The following is a 19,399-nucleotide window of genomic DNA, read 5'->3' as shown; positions in this document are numbered from 1 at the left end:
AAAAACTTTTCATTTCCAGCACAGATTCTTTAAAAACTTTTCAATCGTCATTGATTCCTTTCGCGCCTTCCTGCATCTTATTTCCTCCCCTTATCTTTTTCCCTTATCTTTTTCATTCTCATAATCTTCATTTATACTTTATGATATTTACAGAAATGATATTCATCGATAATCGATACTCTTGTGCTCATCGTTCCTTCTTTTTTTACTGCGAAATATTTCCGCAAAATAAAATTGCCGTCGAGATTTTCCCTTGTCGATAAAAATATTTTAAGGCAAACTCGCGAGAGAAATTTTTTGTTTTATGTTGAAAGTATAAAAATCGTTTGGAATTTTTTTGGGAGGATGATAAATAAAAGGGGTTCGGAACTGAGGATATATGATGTGATGTAAAATGATGAATTTCAAATGAATAATAGACAGGCATTCATAATAGGAGCATCAATCCCAGGATTAAAATAAACTGAATCACGAGATTGAGTCCAGAAATTGCAAATATTCCAATTTCGGGATTGAGCGTGCTTCTGAGTATACTGTAATGTATTGAGCATGATTCATGTCTGTTTGAGGTTGTATTTAGCATTTTAGAGTAAAATGAGATAATATGGATTGCCAGGATTGATTTCTCCGGTTCTGGAACGGATTGTTACAAAACAAAGACCTTACTGAAACAATGGAATGGTATACCTGGTTTATTAAATGGGAAGACGTGTACTTTACCCTTCCAGTATCGATGTTATTGGGCTTTATCTCTTCCAGATCATAACAAATGTAATAACTGGCATTAATCCAGCATTAAACAACTGATTTCAGCACATTTCTGTCCCAAGTCTCAAATTTTAGGTATCATAAGCAATTTGCATCATTAAAAACAAATTCTTATGAGCATTTAGATTGTTTAACACTTGATGACAGGTGCCTTATAGCCAAAATAGGTTTTAACTGACTGTAGTTTCAATTAGACATCAATACATCTTGATCTAAGTTAAGCAGAATTAAAACCCATGTTATATGTTCCATAACTTTTACATCCCTTAATAGCAAAAAACATGCTCACCAGGGGAGTATCCTCACCTTTTTTGGACAATTATTCTTCAATTTTGACTATTCAGGTTTTTTAGAGGCAAAAATCCCAAAACTTCCAAAATTTTTCCTAATTTTTAACATAAAATGGACAAACTAATCTGACCAACCCTTAACTCCCTTCAAAACATTCCTGTCTTCAGCTATGCATGCTGTAATACTAACTAAGTTGCTCATTCTATGTACAAGATCTCTAACCTCTTTATAAAGTAGCTATCAATATCAACATATTCCCTCACAATATCAATATCTACATTACTACCAACCCCTTTCATCTTTTTTCTTCCTAACAAAACGCCTCAATGCCTTTTCTCAAAGACTTTCACTAAAGTATAAGAATATTTTGTATTAAAATAAATAAATTGTTTATGTGAAAATATCTTATTTTTACGATTATGGTTGTTGTTTCTTTTAATAAATGATGCAAGTATGGGATTTGTGAATGGATTTGGAATCAACTTAAGTAAAATAAAAAGGGGGAAATTTTTGGGAGATTTTGCTGAGCGGGATGTCATAGCTGAATATAGCACAGTTTTGATACAGTCATAATTAGAGTATGCACGACTTAATTTTGAAGACTATTTTAGTGGAATGGCTCAGATCCCAATATATGCTGAGAATTTCCCGAAGTCAAATTACAAATTCGAGATTTCCCGTGTAGCGTCGGTCTTGGACTCGGCATCGGGAATACTTAGCTTCAGGTCTACTAGATGCAGTCTTCTGAAGCATCCTTATTCCTTAAACAAACCCAAAAAGGCAAATAGAAAGCTTACCTTAGTAAGTGTGCTTATGTCCATCGTCTTTGTCTTTTAGAGATTTTTGCGGCATCATGACACAAGACTTAATCAACTTGACGAAGCAGTTCTCTTATTTTGATGTAAACATCCCAAATTTGAATAATTTAAGTGCGGATGCATCCTGCCGTGCATTTTATGATTCACTAATTACCAAAACGTTTCTTAGAATTGGTCTGAAACTGAATTTCCAATGCCAATCGCAACACAGCCTATGGTCAGTAGGACAATCTAGCCAAATTTAAACCCAATTAACCAAAATAATTTATCAAATAAAATTCATTCACTCATTTAAGTCCTCAATCTAATTTTCCTTCTCATTTTCCACTTCCATCTCCCTCTCTTTTCCCCGATATGTCTCGCATGAAGTAACAACAACGCCAATTTGCTGTATCGACAACACGCACGGTCGTATAAATTATTTTTTTCCGCCCTTTGTTTCCCACTTCCAACCCCACCCACATCTCGTCGTCTCACTTAGTAATGGCATTCTGGCAATGTTGTTGAGTTTATTGGATTTTTATTGATGCTACTAAAAAAAATTCCGAGAATGTGGGAGAAAAAAATTCCTTTTTTTTTGGAACCGACACAGGATAAAAAAAAATTATTTCAAGAAATAGCTTAAAAATAATTCAATAATGGTCTATTGATTTCATAGACATAAATTCCTTCCATTTTGCAGTCAATTTGTGATGATAATTGACCTAAAAGGTTTGTGTGTCCATTTATTTATACACAACATAAATACCGGATTAAGGTGTTTTTTTTCATACAATTTTGATGATTTTATGGTGAGGAATGTGAATGGGAAGTAAATTGTTAGGTTTGTTGGAAGTTTACGGTAGAATTGTAATTGAATGAGGATGAATTGGAGATTATATGGATTGGAATTGGATGGTTGAGGTGAAGATGGAGATGGAGGGGGTTAAGATGAGTTTGGGAGTTACTGGATAACGTTTGGCTGTTCTAAGCCAAAAATTTTTGCGTCAATTTGCTACAGTGGGGTTATTTACATTTTTCGAGTTACTACCTTGTGGAAAAAGGTCTAAAGACAGCGGAGTCGGCTCTATCCTTCAAGAAAATTCCTGTCCTACTCACAATTAACCTTCTCTTTTAGAATTGCATCATTTGGACGGTTTGGCATAGCCAGAATGCACCACAAGAAGGTAGACTAGGTGCATGGTTGGAAGATGCTGAAGTGCGATGAACAACTGTATTGCGCGTAACTAATCCCTTTGTACTCATTTTTGTAATTACAAAGATACCATGACATCTCCAAATTGTGATACATTGTATTGGTATGCATAGTTTGGGTCATGCATCGATACTGCTTACTTACTTGCTATGCTCCAATCCAGAGCTTAAGTTGCAAAAAGCGTTGCTCTGTATTTTCATCAAATTGACATTCTTGGAGTTAATATACGAGATGGTAAGATTCACGACTGTATTAACGGTTAGATGCGAAGTTTCCATGACACTATGGCAGTTGATTTTGAACTTTTTTTTGTTTCGTCGAAATGTTTGGCATGGATACTAAAAGTAAATTTTATCCGGTTGGTCCCAAATCGTCCAAATTGGTTTCATACTAGACTCAAGGGAATAGCCTGAACCAAAAAATTAATTTTGATTAAACAAGGGGTTCCTAAAACACCAATTCCCCTGAATACGTCGCTAACTTCTCAAATCTGCTTAATTCCTCTTAAATTCTCATTAAAAATTCCAAATCACACCTCACAAAAATTCCTTCCCAATCCTCCAATTCCAATATCCAAATACTGACCATTTACCAAACAGTACAATAACCCCATCATTATCTTACTCCTCACCATCCTCTCTCTCTCTCACACATTTTCCATAACCAAATTATCACTTTAGGAGTAATTTAACCCACAAACTAAAAGATCAGCACAAATATCCATCAAACCTGAAAAAATTCCTCACACAGAACATGAGTAAGCATAAAAAAGAGAGTTTTTTTAAACTGCTGTATATGTAGAATGAGAAAGTGATTTTCAGAAGGGATTATTTATGGCCATAAAAATTGCTAATGGACAATCGAAAAAAAATAAAAAAAAAAAATCCTTTCCAGACACTTTTTTTTAAGTTTTTTTTCATATCCATTAAAGGAGGGTAAAAAATTTGTGCTGTACAGCCTGTAAAGTAGTCGATGTTAGGGATGTGGTGGGAAGGGTGTGAAATTGTAAGTGCCGAAAACCCCAAGAATTAAGCCATTGATCCAATCTCAAGAGATCCACTTAAAATATATTTTTTAACCTTTTTTGCTGTTGCTGTCCTTTTGAGGATTTTCTTGTGGATTTTTGAGGATGGGTGAGGTTGGGTGGATTTTTTGGAAGTTTGTTGCTTTTAGGAATTTAAATGATTGAATGAGGATAGGATGGGTTTGAGGGGTTGAAATCAGTAATTGGATACTAAAGGGCTTTTGCAATATGTTCTTATGTGGAGCTTAGGATGCAATAAATGACTCTTTATCTTACTCTGTTGCTGCTCTGTCTAGTAATTTGTATAAATTGTCTGTTCTGACGTTGAGCTAACATTCATTAACCACTTTTCTGCGTAAGTGCCTTTTGAATTGGTTTCTGAAAAACCGGAAAACCGCTTCCAGAAACCCTACTTTTCGAAGCCCCTGGCTGCCGTTTCTCTTGCTGACATCAGGAAAGTGGTTTAGGGTAAAAATGTCCTAGTAAGACCCCAATTGAATGAATTTTCCTAACTGGTGTGAACTGAAGATGCATGTATAGAAATCAGAAAGTCCAGACTAACCGTAGTCCTGTCAATCCGGGTGTAGAATGATCAAAAACTCTGAAAAAAAAGCATAATCTATATTAAGAAATACTAAGTGTTAGTCAGATATGTCTGATATTGTCTGGGCTGGCATAATATAGATAAACTTCCAACTGAAATTTGCCTTTCAAAATTGTACAAATTAGTCAAAAATTCAACTAAAACTTGTCAAAAATTCAATAGATCCAAAATTCGATCAAAAATTAACAAAACCCGAATAAAAACTGATTCAAAAATAGCCAAAATTGCTCTAAATTTGATACCAAACCCCAATCAACCCCACATCCTCACCTCACATCCCCCATTCCATCCCACAATATAAATTGCACTTCCGATAAATCACGGTCACTATTAATTCCAATGTCATTTAAAGACGAGGCAAAAAAAGAATAAAAATCAAAGATTTTCTTTCCAACTTCCTTAAACACCAAGAAGTAAAAAAGGAACTAAAATTCTGCTGACACCCACAAAACAAAAAAAAGTAGAAACAAGCAAAAAAAAAGTCCCTGAAGCTGTACAATATGCCATTCATATCTTTTGTTGTCCACTTTTTTCTTGGGGAGGCTAAACAGGAATATTTACAACACAAAACAACAAGATATAAACACTTCCTTATGGACTTTCCTTCCTTAATGTTCCTGAAATCTTCTTTCTATTTTGATGACGTAAGGCATTTTTTTTGTGCTGCTGCTGTTCAGTTTTATTTCACTTTTTTTATGGACACAAAAAGTGAAAAAAAAATGGAATTTCTTTTTTTTGCTTATTTTTATTATCACTTATGGGAGATATTTCTGTTGGAACTGGATATTTTTGGTATTTGTTGCAATTTTTTTTGATGTGATTTTGGAGATGTTTGAGGTTAGAATGAATGATTGTGGTTTGAAGTATCTAAATATGAAGTTGAGTTGATTTGAGTCGACTTTTCCTTACAAAATCTGAGCCAACTTCATGCTCTGATTCTAACTGGGGATTCAAATCCATTCAAAATTCAACTTGTGTTCTGAAGCCGGTGTGACTTTGGCTTTGAGTTAGAAGACTGTTGCTAAGGTGATGGAACTATACGGTACAGTATATAATTGGGCTATTTTTGGTTAAATTTTGGTTCAATTTTGATCAAATTTTGTTCATTTTTTTAACAATTTCTGATCAAATTTTGTATCGAATTTTATCCAATTTTCGACAATTTTGAAGAAATTTCTGTCAATTTTCATCGATAATTGATCAAATCGTGTCTAATTTGGATCAAATTTTGACATAAAAATCAAATCGTGGATTTTCTTTCAAACTTCGGTAAACACCATTTTGAAGTTAAGTTTGAACTTTTGAGTCATATACAAAATTTGCAAAACAATCTCGATTCTAGAAACAAGCAATAAAAGAATTTGCAGCTAATCCATGCCATTCAATTTTTGGGTGTCGACTTATTTCTTGGGGAGGCTAAACAGGATATTTACAAATCACAAATACAACAAGATATAAGGACACTTCCTTATGTACTTTCCTACCTTAATCTCCTGAAATCCCCAATATGACAAGGCATATCATTATGCTGCTGCGTTCAGTTTTATTTCACTTTTTATGGCCAACACAAAAAGTGAATCCAGATGAATTCAAATTTTTTTGCCATATATTGTTATTATCACTTATGGGAGATATTTCTGTTGGAACTGGATATTTTTGGTATTTGTTGCAATTTTTTTTGATGTGATTTTGGAGATGTTTGAGGTTAGAATGAATGATTGTGGTATATACAGCAGTATTCTGAATAGCACAAATCAGAAAAATCGATCGAAAATCCAGTTTGTGTCCAAAAATGGCAAGCCTTTGGCCACTGTATTGTATAGACACTCTTTTGATTGATATCTTGACACGCACATTGACTTGTGAATACTATTTTGTGGCTCTTTTAACTCATGTGCCTTTCAGATTGATTTTGGTTTAATATTGGTCAAATTTCGTTCAATTTTAGTAAATTTTTAGTAATTTTTACTGAATTTTTGGAAATTTTTGGTCAAATTTGTTGAATTTCAGTCAATTTTTGCTGATTTTTTAACGAATTTGTCTGAATTTTTATCCATTTCTGTTCAAAATTTGACCAATTTTTGTGAAATTGTTGACTACCTTGTTCAACCTAACAGCCACGTGATTTGAAAATATCATAAAATTGAGTGACCAGGTCGATATGACTCTTACTTTGAATGGAGTTTGTCCAATGATGCTCCTTGCTAGTTAACAATTTTGTTGGCGCTAAGGCTGACTTGAGGTGACTATTTTCCTACTTTTTCACACCATATGCCTTTCTGGCTATTTACTGGATCAGTTTTAGTCAGGCTTTGTTCGATTTTTGACTAATATTTGAAATTTTTCATCAATTTTTGGAATTTTGTGTCGAATTTGCTCTGATTTCGATCAAATTCTTGACAATTTTCATTGATTTTTGACATAAATTTGTCAATTTTCAATCAAATTTTGGAATAAATTTGTGGATTTTGTGCCAATTTCGATCATTTTTGGTTAAAATTGATCATTTTGAGTCATATTGCATCAATATTTGAAACAATCTGGATTCTTTTGTGGCAATATTACAGTTTGCACCTCTAAATCCATCTTAAGACCCTCCATAACCCCTCAATCACCCCATCCCCACTCCTTACCAATCCCCATAAGACATATTTCACCTCTTTTTAAAATTGAAATTTTATTCCCAAAAATGCTAAAAAAAAAATCTCACATAACACCTAACAATTCATATTCATTCATACATAATAATAACAATGATGCCAAAGACACACAATAAAAAAGGCAACGCAAACAAATGACACCATCATCATATCCTTAATATTCCTCGAAATAAGCAAGAAAAATTTTCATTTTAAATGCATTTATTCCACATGAATTATTACCTCGTTATGATACATCCTTAACATCCAGGCACGATGGATAATAATAATGGCACATCTTCACATCATTTCTCCTTCCTTGCGTATTTGCATATTTTGCAGTAAAACATGCTGTTGCCCTACCCGACCCCAAAATTCTTTTATGTCCTGCCCCGACCCTTCTGTTATGTTGTTATGTTCTGTCAATATTGAATGCCAAAAAGTACACGCCGAATATTTCGCTCATTTTTTACGATGCTGTCATTAAATTTGAATAAAATGCTCATATTTACAAGACGGCATGCAAAGTTTTTTATTTTTTATGAGTCTCGCAAATCTTTCAATTGATATTCAATACTTATACATTACATTATCGATTCTAGATTGTTTTTTTTTTGTTGCTTTGTTCGGTTCTGTCTTGTGTGTCATAAACACTAAATATTGTGTTTTTTAAGAGGGGATGGGGGAGTGGGAGGGGATGAGTTGGGATGAATTGGTACAACAGCTTCAATCGAGATTACAGCAGCTCTGAATCTCTATTCTGTGTAATAATTCTTTTAAGTTAAATCCTCGATTAGCATAAAATCCGTTCATCGATCAAAAATCAGGTCCAAGTCTGATGTGAAGCTGAATTGACCGATTATACTATTCAGGATAGATTCTATTGACAATCAAGGAGGTTACAGTAGCTCTGAATCAGTATTCTGTCTCAAAATTGCTTAAAACTATGTCTCTGAATAGCGTAAATCGATTAATTGATCAAAAAATCCAGTTCCAATCTTGAATGACTCTGATTTGGTCGATTAACCAACATGTGGTATATGGAATAGATCCTATTGACAATTAAAGAGATTAATGTGTAATAGTTGCATGATATTATTGTCGATAAACCAAAATTTGACCGAATCACAACTCTCAAATCGCAAAAATTGTAATACTTGGAATTTTGACGATCAAAATGACTTCTGACATAAAATTTCACATTTTAAAGCAGTTAAGTGCAATTGTGGAGTAATCCGCAAGGCATTTAACACATAGTTGGATTAATAGCTCGTAGGACGTTTGTTTCCATCCTACTAGATCCAAATTTATGAAATTTGGATGCTTTAACTGCTTAATATATGAATTTAAGACAAAATCAAGACATTGACACTCGTTTCAACCGGATGAAAGATTGTATGGGCCGGATGAAAGCGGATGAAAGGCTTATATTGGATGGATGAGGCAAGATGAAAATTGTCAATGCCTTGGACAAAGTTGAAGCTCTAAATCCGGTTTCTAAACCTATCTTGGTTATCTTACTCTACCCGGGTAGCTTGGGATACCTGAAATACTAAACCTCATCCTGTCCTTCAATGAAGGCCTGTCAATTCAGCTCTATATTATCTGGATAGACAGCAATATCCAAGATAACCTAATTCCATTTTATCTCAGAATCCTAGAGATATCATAGAGCTAGACAAGTGCTATCACTATAAAATAGGGTCGGTGGAGTATCCTAAGATATTAGTCTCAAGAATAGCCTTGGTTACCCGGGTTAGGGGTGACTACGTTGAATTGAGGAACGGGTCGGAAACTTGAAGTTCAGCATACGCTTAATTCTACATTAATAAAGATTGATAAATGTTCTAATTAAAATATTGTAATATTCACATAGACAGTATGGTCTAATCAACATACAAGCATTAATATAATCATATATATGCATAAATACCCCAAAAAGACAACAATTCTAATCCACAAATATCCCTTTCCATTATCTCATTCCAGTTCAATAACCATCACGATTTAAATGACAATGCCCTATCATCCATAGACGAAATCGACAGCGATGATCAAATGGACGGAGATGATTGTAAATCACATGTAACATTCAGCATAACTGATAGTATTAAAAAGTCATCACGTAGCTCATCAACAGCCGGAACCAAGCCAAACGATTCAAATAATAATCTCAACGATATTTCGTCAAATTTTAATGATTTTTGCTTTCCAGCCGATCAGAACAACAACGATAGTAAAAAAGTTGACGAAAAAAGTGAAATTTTTCATGCAAAATTAAGAAATTTACAAATGCAACAACTTTTACAGCAACATGTCTTTTCGCCGCATCAATTGCAACAGTTAATTGTTAATCAACCAGCAATGTCATCGCCAAAAGAGTCACTTTTTCATTTTGAACAAAAACGGAAGCAAATGGAAATGTTAATGCATCAAATACAGGAACAATTGCATGCAAATATACTACAGCAGACGCATTTGTTGCAGCAACAGTCACCGAATGGTGAAAATAATTTAAAGAAAAATTCATCGACATTTCAATTGCAACAGAAATTGGCAATTCAACAGCAGGAATTGGCACAACAATTTCAATTGATACAGAGACAGTATTTGTTGCATCAGAGTGGTATGCAGTTGTTGTTTCCGCAACATCATCAGCAGATTCAGAGTGAGTAATTTGAATATTTGAGTTTTGGATGATTTTTAGGGGTTATTGTGGGTTTTGGGGAAGGTAGAGGGGCTCTGGGAAGAGCTAGAATGTCTAAATTCTATCTTTTTTGAGACTTTTTTGAATCTTCAGGGATTATTTTGGATCTAAGACGTGTTTTAGAGGAATTAAGTCAAAGAACTTACTCAATATAAGTAGAACTAGCTCTAATATGATTACCGCTCACTTTGAGATCTACTTGACCTAATGTCAGACGTATTCAGCCTTGTTACCTTGTCTTTGACCCATCAAACCCAAGATTACCTTTAACAGGTCACTTTAGCATTCCTGAATCGTTTATTTGATACTTTTGATTTCCCAAACTAGTCATTGACCTTCCAGATTCATCTCAGCGCTTAATAGTCCACTTTGACATTCCTGGATCATATGTACAGCCTTCTTGGGTTCTTTCATAAGCCATTGATTTGGTAAATCTATTCTAACTCTCACAAGTCTACTCTGTACTAGAACTAGACCTTCCAGACTTATCCTAACTCCTACTAGCTCACTTCGACATCACTTGTGCCATTTTACAGTACTTTTCGATTCATTTGATTAATCATTGACCTTCTTAAACCATTCTAAGAGTTACCAGCCCACTTTGACATCAATCGACGATTTTTTAAACCTTCTTAGATCTTCTGGTTAGCCTTTAACTTTTCAGACTCGCTCTTACTAACTTACCTGATCACCTCTAGATCATTTATTAGACTCTCATGGGTCCTAGACTAATTAGTATAGGATGATCTAGTAGAGAGGTGATTAGGCAAGTTAGTATGCGTACGAGCGAGTCTGAAAAGTCAAAGGGACTTCCTCTTTGACATCTCTTGATCATATTTTTGACTTACTTGGATTATTTGTATAGTTTTTGATGCTACACATTTTGAACAGTCCACTTTGACATCAATGGATCCACTGACTATTGCACTTGACTTTTCAGACTCATCCTAACTCTTACTGGATCCAATTGGTCACATTTTTGATCAAATTCTAGTAATTTCTGGATCTTAAGAAGCAAAATTGACTATCCAGACCCCTTAGCACACCATTCACGCTAATCAATCGAATAAATCAACCAAATGAAGCCCTAAATTCCTCAATTTTATGATTGTATCCAAACAAAATAATTCAAAATCATCAAATATCTTCTAATATTCATCCTTAATGAACCTTTCTTGAGTTCAATTTTTTTTTTAATAAACGTCGATTTTTTTTTATCTCATTTTCTTTATCATAATCAACATTTTGACCCCCCTCACCCCCACACCCTCCTCAATTTCTTATTAATTATCATTATTTTCATCTTCAATTTTTATTTCAAGACAGCACAAAAAAAAAACTTTTTTGTCATCATATTTTTAATTACATTCAATCCCCTGTCAATTAAAAGTCAAATAAGATAAAGAAAATTTTTTTTAATATTTTTTGTTATATTTGTGTGTGTTTTGAAACACACAAGAAGAACAAAAAATTGCTATTAAGAAAATTGAGGGGTAAATTTGTTCCTATCTCGATTGGCGAAGCATGAAAAAGCAATTAAAAAATCCTTGAAATTCCATAATCCTGTGAACCATAATCATAATCATCGTCTTATGGCCTTCTCATTTTTTTTTTGCGTTTAATATTTTTGTGCTGGATTTTTAGAAAATTGAGGTTATGAAGCATTTTGGGCTGAAATTGACAAAATTGATGAAATTGAATTTTTTTAAATTTTTTAATTTTTTATTTTTTTAATTTTTATAATTTTTTTGTATTTTTTTTAATTTTTTTAATTTTTTTAAATTTTTTAAATTTTTTTTTAAATTTTTTTTTTCAATTATCGTCAATTATTTTTTTTTAATTCTTTTTTCGAATTTTTTAAAATTGTTCTAAATTGTCGTAATTTTTTTAAAATTTTTTTTAATTTTATTGTTCGTCAATTTTTTCGTCAATTCTTTCGTCAATTTTCGAAATTTCATCAATTGTCGTCAATTTTCGTCAATTCTCGTCAATTGTTCGTCAATTTTCGTCAATTTTTGTCAATTGTTCGTCAATTCTTGTCATTTGTCGTCAATTCTCGTCAATTGTTCGTCAATTGTTCGTCAATTGTTCGTTAATTTTCGTCAATTTCTGTCAACTGTTCGTCAATTGTCGTCAATGTTCGTCATTTGTCGGCAATTCTCGTCAATTGTTCGTCAATTTTCGTCAATTTCCGTCAATTGTTCGTCAATTTTCGTCAATTGTCGTCAATTGTTCGTCAATTTTCGTCAATTGTCGTCAATTCTCGTCAATTCTCGTCAATTTTCATCAATTTTCGTATAATTTTAGTTGATTTTTGTCAGTTTTTGTCAATTTCAAGAAAAAATGCGCTTAATTACTCAAAAGTCAAATGACTTTCCAACTTGCACCTTTTTAATTCCACTCACTTCACATCCAATAACTTACAATTAATGAACAAAGAACAAAAATTTTAATTCCTTTTGCACATTTTTTTCCAGATCTTTCGAGTCACTGCGCTGACTTTCAGTCACCAAACAACAACAGCAACAGCACCAACAATGACGATGTCGGTCATAAAACGCACTCGAGTGATACACAAAAGGGGCATCTGTTTGACAATGAAATGAATGCAAAATTAAATTTTAAATCGAATGACACGAATAATAATGGAAGCAGCACAACAAATGAGAATGAATCAATTGTTAAGGATAAGGATGAGATTGAGACGAAGGATGATAAAGTCATTGAGATTAATGGAAATCGTGATGAAAGTCCAAAAAGTAAATTAAATGATATTAAAAGTGGAAATGAGAATGAGAATTGCATAAGTCAATTCCTTAATTCAATAATTAATTTTCGACGTGACGAAATGAATTTGAGTCTCAATAATTTACTGTCTGGTGGAAATGCAGCTGCTGTGCCACCAAATTTTCTACTCAATGATCTCAATAGGAATTTTTTGACGACTGGGTTTGGACAGAATGAGCATATGAATCATGCATTGAGTAATCTTGTTGCTGGACATCAACAATATCAGAAGTATGGACGTGGAACGTGCAAGTGGCCTGGATGTGATCTTGTCTTTGATGATTTGCAGACATTTACTAAGTAAGTAGCTTAATATCCATGATACCCTGCCTCTAGGCACTCTAAGAACCCTAAATACCCAAATATCCATGATATCCTGCATCTAGGTACCCTATATACCCAAATATCCATGATATCCTGCCTCTAGGCACTCTACGAACCCTAAATACCCAAATATCCATGATACCCTGCATCTAGGTACCCTATATACCCAAATATCCATGATATCCTGCCTCTAGGCACTCTACGAACCCTAAATACCCAAATATCCATGATACCCTGCCTCTAGGCACTCTACGAACCCTAAATACCCAAATATCCATGATACCCTGCCTCTAGGCACTCTACGAACCCTAAATACCCAAATATCCATGATACCCTGCCTCTAGGCACTCTACGAACCCTAAATACCCAAATATCCATGATACCCTGCCTCTAGGCACTCTAAGAACCCTAAATACCCAAATATCCATGATATCCTGCATCTAGGTACCCTATATACCCAAATATCCATGATATCCTGCATCTAGGAACCCTATATACCCAAATATCCAATTTCCCACCCTGTTCCACCTTCCACCATCCCCACACCACCCTACAAAACCCAAACTAACCTCAATTAATCACCTTCCCAATTTTCCAGACACTTAAACACCGAACACAGCATGGACGACTGTACAACAGCTCAAGCCCGCATACAAATGCAAGTCGTCTTTCAACTTGAAATTCAATTACAAAAAGAGAAAGATCGATTACAAGCAATGATGCATCATTTGCACCTTACAAAAGAGTCAATGGCAGCAGCAGCTGCTTTAGAGCAACGCAATCAAAATCATCCGAAAAGTGATGGAAGTAGCAAAACGCCAATAATTGATGAACAATTTATACCATCACAAGTTCAAAATCAATCACCGCAACAACCGTCACCGACAAGTCAACAAATTCATCAAAATTCACGTATACGATCGCCATTGCATAATGTGATGCCAATAAGGAGACGAATTACGGATAAGAGTGCAATGTCGTTGTCGGGTGAGTTGAATATTGAGTTTGGGATGGGGTTTATAGGGATGTAAATGGAACTGATTTTGGGATATTGAGTGTCTTGCTTGTGTAACTATGCATTGAGTGGTTTGGAATCAGAGTTGGGAGTGGAGGAGCCTTTCAGGACTTTTGGAGTCCGGATACCCAAAATTCAGGACTGTTGGAATCCGGACACTCAAAGTCCTGTCAATTCTGCTTTTAAAATGACAATATTGTCCAAATTGTGTACCGCGACACCCATATACACCTGGAAGTTTTCAGAAATACAGAAATACAGTTTTCCAAAGAGTCACATGAAGTGTGTGGTTTTGGTCATGTCAAGCCACAGGTGTGTCGTGGTAAGGTTGGACAACACTGAATAAAGCCAAAATGAATATTAGCTCTTAGTCCAGTGTTGTCCAAGCTTGTTTGTACTGTGGCATACCTTGTTGGTGAGCCTCGATCAAAATCGCACACTGCATACTGTTCATGCCATTTAGACAACACTGTCTTAGTCACTCAGCATCTAATCTAAGCAAGATAGTCCACAAAGTAGGCACACGATGTAGAAATGTCCAAAAATCCAGCACCGGCTAATTTGACTCAGAATCCAGCCCAGATTTGATAAAAATCCGGCCTCAGGCTAGAGTCAAATTAGCCTGAAGACTGATTTTTTTTGCAATTTCTATGCCGAGTGCTTCTAAAGCCATTAAATCAGTTCCATTCAATGAATAATAACTAACAATAACCAAATTTGTGTCCATATTTGTGCTATGCTTACTCAATTACAAAAGGACTACCGTATATGCTCGAGAGAGCTGGATTAGATGTTCAACAAGGTATAATTGAGCCTCTTAGTTGTTCCGGATGGCACATGATGATGTCAATAATGTTGGGTCTGGTTAAGGAGCCAAGGATCGGTTAATTATTATGTAAAGATCAGCATGCAGAGTTAGAAACTGGGTTGGGTTTTGGAAGGATCAGTTGATTCAGGTCTGGTTGATTCCATATCCAATTCCAGTTGATTTTCGAGCCCTGTTGATTCCATTTGGGTCAAATTCTCGAATGACTCAACCTTTTCATTGTTTAATTTCAAAGCTGTAGGTAGCTCTTATACGGAGAAGAGTTACGAGATAGTTGATGTACCGTTGGATAGGTATCAGCTATTGCCATATTTTATACATAGGCACCAAAGTAAAAAAGTGCTTGTGTGAGAAGATAAAGCGCTCTATCTGCCGATAAACATTACGTAATGTTTGAACGACTCCTTGACCTGATACCAGCTGAATTACTTCCTCATCTTGTGCTATCCGGACTTATTCTCAATCTTTGATTAATTCTTAATTTTTTGTTCAATTTTCTTCAATTTTTTCGGTTCATTAAAAAATCTTCAAAAAAAAACTTTTTAATTCCTTTTAAGTTCCTTGCATTTTTAATTCTGTAAACTTTTTTGATTTCAATTTAAAACTTTCTTTCATTCTTAATGACTTTCTTTCTTTTTTTATTTGATTTTTCAGAAATTCAACGGAATCGGGAGTTCTATAAGAATGCAGATGTTCGACCACCATTTACTTATGCATCACTGATTAGACAAGTTTGTGGATATTTTTTTTTCTGTTTAATTTAAAAAAGCGAAAAAATAAAAAAAAAAAAAGTTTTAATTTCCTTCAATTTGAGTTGAGAACTGAGAGGTTTTTGGGAGGGGTTTGAGGAGATTTTGGAGGTTATTGGGGTTTATTCATGAATGACGTCAATTGATTTTGAAAATTTTGGGAATTTTGAGGTGAATTTCAGTCATTTTTGAACAATTTGAAACATTTTTGAATCACAATTGACTAAAATGCTGTTTAAATGTCAATTGGATGCAAAAACAGATACCCCTGGCTACACCCTTGACTACACTTCTGGCTATCCTTCTGGCTACACTTCTAGGTACCCCTGACATGACTTCTAATTGATCCAACATCAAAAAATCAATCTTTTTACATCATAAAACTCCAAAAAAACCTCCCAAAATTCACCTCCTTATTCTTCCAAATTCAACGACCCCCCAACCCCAAGCAATTTGCGGATACAATTTGTGGATACACACAAAATACCTATTCCAATTCCACCCAAATCGGCCACAATGAATAAATAAATTTTGAAATACACAAAAAATCTCGCTTTAATTAGCGTTTCATTATGAATTCAAATCACACACCTGGCGCGTGAAGAGTAAACAGGAAGGAAGTCATTGAGGGTGGAATTGGAACAACAAAAATTGAAGGAAATTTTAACTTTTTTTTTTTTCGTTGATTTTGCATTTTTTTAATTTTAATTTTCAAGTAAAATATTTATAAAGTTTTTTTGAGATTTTGAATGGATTTTTTTGAGGTGGGGGAAATTTTGGAATTGTTGAGGGGATTTTTAGGGGTTGAGGTTGGATTTTGAATGGGAATTTTGAGAAATTTGGTAAAGTTGGTCAAGATTGGTCAAATTTTGGTGATCATTTTTGATTGAACTTGTAAATTTTTTGATCAAATTTTGTCAATTTAGACTCAAATTTGACAGTTTTTGATCAAAGTTGACCGAATTTAGGCTAATTTTGATCAATTTTAGTCATTTTTCATCAATTTTCAGTCAAATTTCGTCAATTTTGGCCAATTTTAATTCAAATTATGTCATTTTTGGTCAATGTTGGTCGATTTTGATTCAAATTTCGTTAATTTTGGTCAACTTTGGTCATTTGCAGTCATATTGAATTTAATTTGGTAAAATTTGATCATTTTTGGTCAATTCTGCTCAACTTTAGTTCAATTTTTGACAATTTTCGAGAATTTTTGCAGTAAAATTCAATAAAATTGATCAAATGAGCAAAATTTGATCAGAAATGACTAAAATTAGTCAAATTCTAACTAAATTTGATTGCAATTTCCAAATTTTTGATCAACATTTGATCAATTTTAGTGAATTTTTTGACAATTTTGATCAATTTTTGGATGTTTTTCGTCAATTCTCGTCAAATTACATCAATGTTTAGCAAAATTCAATCAATTTTGACACCTCTAAGTCAATTTTGGATCATTTTTGATCAATTTTAGCCAATTTAAGTCAATTTAATTAAATTAAAGTCAAATAAAGTCAGTTTAAGTCTTACATTGGTCTAAAAGTGTCAAAATTTATTAAATTTGGCTAAAAATTGACGAAAAAGTCATAAAATTGATGAAAATTGATGAAAATTGATGAAAATTCACGAAAAACATAAAAAATTTCAAAAATTGATCAAAATTATCAAAAAAATTCACTAAATTTGATCAAAATTTGATAAATTCTCGAAAAACATCCAAAAATTGACGAAAATTGACTCAAAAATCACCACCAACCACCGCGAAATTCCCACCACAAAATCCAAAATCAACCTCAATCTGACCAAAACATAACCTCAACTTAAATTACCAAATAATTCAAAAAAATTTACAACAAAATTAAATAAATTTCCACACCTCATAAATCAATCAAAGCATAAACAAAATTTTCTAATAAATCTTTTTATTTTCTCCACTTTTTTCACAAATTCATAAAAATCCGAACTGCTCATAAAAATATCCGCACCCGAAATAAACACAAATCAACACACAATTGTGTAATTTACAAACAATTGCGCCAAAATACCTAAAAATAATCAATAACAAAATCGTAAATCTTCGCCCATAGTCAATTATTGAATCGCCCGATAAGCAATTAACATTAAATGAAATTTATAATTGGTTTCAAAACACATTTTGCTATTTTCGACGAAATGCAGCGACGTGGAAGGTAAATTTATGAAGAAAATGGTCCGCAAGGGTGTGGGAAAGAAGTTTTTCCATAATTTTCCGCGGAAATGGGAGGAAAATTGTAGTTTTTTTGGAATGGGGTACTTTTTGGGGTTGGGTTGGGGTTTGCAAAAATTATCAAAATTTGTTAATTCGATTTTTGAGGTTAGAATTGAATTTTATTCAATTTTTATGGGGTTTGGGTAGTCGATAGCTTAGAAATGGCAAGAAATATGGGATATATAAGAATATGGTGATATTTACGATTTGTAAGCGACTCCCTGGAAGTGACAAGGCTTAAAAAAGATGGAAAATTCAGTCCTGGTTGTTTAACTCATCTGGGATATCCAAGATCGGATTTTACCAAATTTGGCACTATTCAAGAGTCATATAGGTCAAGTGCTGCGGTCTTAATTACCCATGTAAGGGTTCCATGTAGAAAATATGCTCCATATGTATTCCATTGAGATTCCTTAGGAACGTTAATGTAATTACATATGGAATGGGTTCCTATATTCTTACCTACTTGGATAATCACATATATGCATATAAACACTAGATCCAGTTGAACAGTGACTCTTGTTCCTGGTAATGCCAGATTTGGTATAAGGTACTTTACCAGAGTATGACCGATTTGGATTTACTGTCTCTCGATTGGACAAAAATACGTTAGAACTACTCATCAACTGGACATTTACTTGCCATCAACCAGTTTTAATTTATTTTTGTCCAATTGGGTCTTATTTACGCTTTGTACCTTCTAAGTGGAACTAATGAACATCACTACTAATTTTGGCGCAATTATTACGATCTTTTGACAATTTATAATGAACTTTATCTCGATTAATTTGAATATTGAAGCTACATTTGGCATTTATCATGTATTTTAAACAGTTTTGTATTCATTTCTAGCTATTAGAGCAATATTAGAATTAGAAGATCCAGAATTGAGGTAAAATAACTAAATTTTGTCATTTTCTGTCAATTCTGCTCTTCCTGATTGTCAGCAATTTTCTAGCAATTCCTTATTAATCCCCACAACTCCAATAAGTAACCACACTGTTGATAATCATCACCAAAATCACAATAAGAGACTTAAAAAAAATACAAATTAATTTCAGATTGAAATGTCGCATTTAATAAAGAAGCGAAGTGAATAGCGAGCATCCCTTTTACCCCTCCCCCTCCCCCATCCTGTCCTTCCTCATTTTTTTTATTTTCTTAATTTCTCAAAAAACTCCATAAAAAAAAAGTAGCGAATAAGACACACAATAGCTGTTGATATAAAAGGAACAGACAACTGTCGGATGAAATTTGTTTGCATTTGGGCTTCGCTGAACCTTTTTTTGTTGTTGTTGCTTCCTCGTGAGTTGAGAGTTGGCGAAACTTTTCATTGTGTCCTTTCTGTTTGTTCATCTGTTCCTTCGCAATCTTTTTTCTTTCTTTACTTTGACGATTTCTTTCTTT

General features: G+C 33.7%; 1 protein-coding gene across 8 annotated transcripts in view; it reads left to right on the top strand.

The window, feature by feature from the left end:
- Positions 1–19,399, top strand: part of FoxP (forkhead box P) — a 142,871-nt gene that overhangs the window by 102,090 nt on the left and 21,382 nt on the right. For 7 of the 8 annotated variants that reach the window (XM_070638842.1, XM_070638834.1, XM_070638818.1 and 4 more), the window contains 6 exons: positions 9,329–10,007; positions 12,524–13,133; positions 13,756–14,144; positions 14,930–14,974; positions 15,653–15,729; positions 17,832–17,933. In XM_070638842.1, the coding sequence (XP_070494943.1) occupies positions 9,329–10,007; positions 12,524–13,133; positions 13,756–14,144; positions 14,930–14,974; positions 15,653–15,729; positions 17,832–17,933 (1,902 nt within the window). The remainder of the gene's footprint in view (positions 1–9,328; positions 10,008–12,523; positions 13,134–13,755; positions 14,145–14,929; positions 14,975–15,652; positions 15,730–17,831; positions 17,934–19,399) is intronic. The other variant, XM_070638852.1, reaches the window with a different exon arrangement.

Source organism: Chironomus tepperi, unplaced genomic scaffold (genome assembly GCF_022539635.2).
Source record: "Chironomus tepperi strain 1889 unplaced genomic scaffold, CSIRO-AGI_Ctep_v1 contig_13, whole genome shotgun sequence".
Classification (NCBI taxonomy): Eukaryota; Metazoa; Arthropoda; class Insecta; order Diptera; family Chironomidae; genus Chironomus; species Chironomus tepperi.
This window is presented reverse-complemented; position numbering and strand designations above follow the sequence as displayed.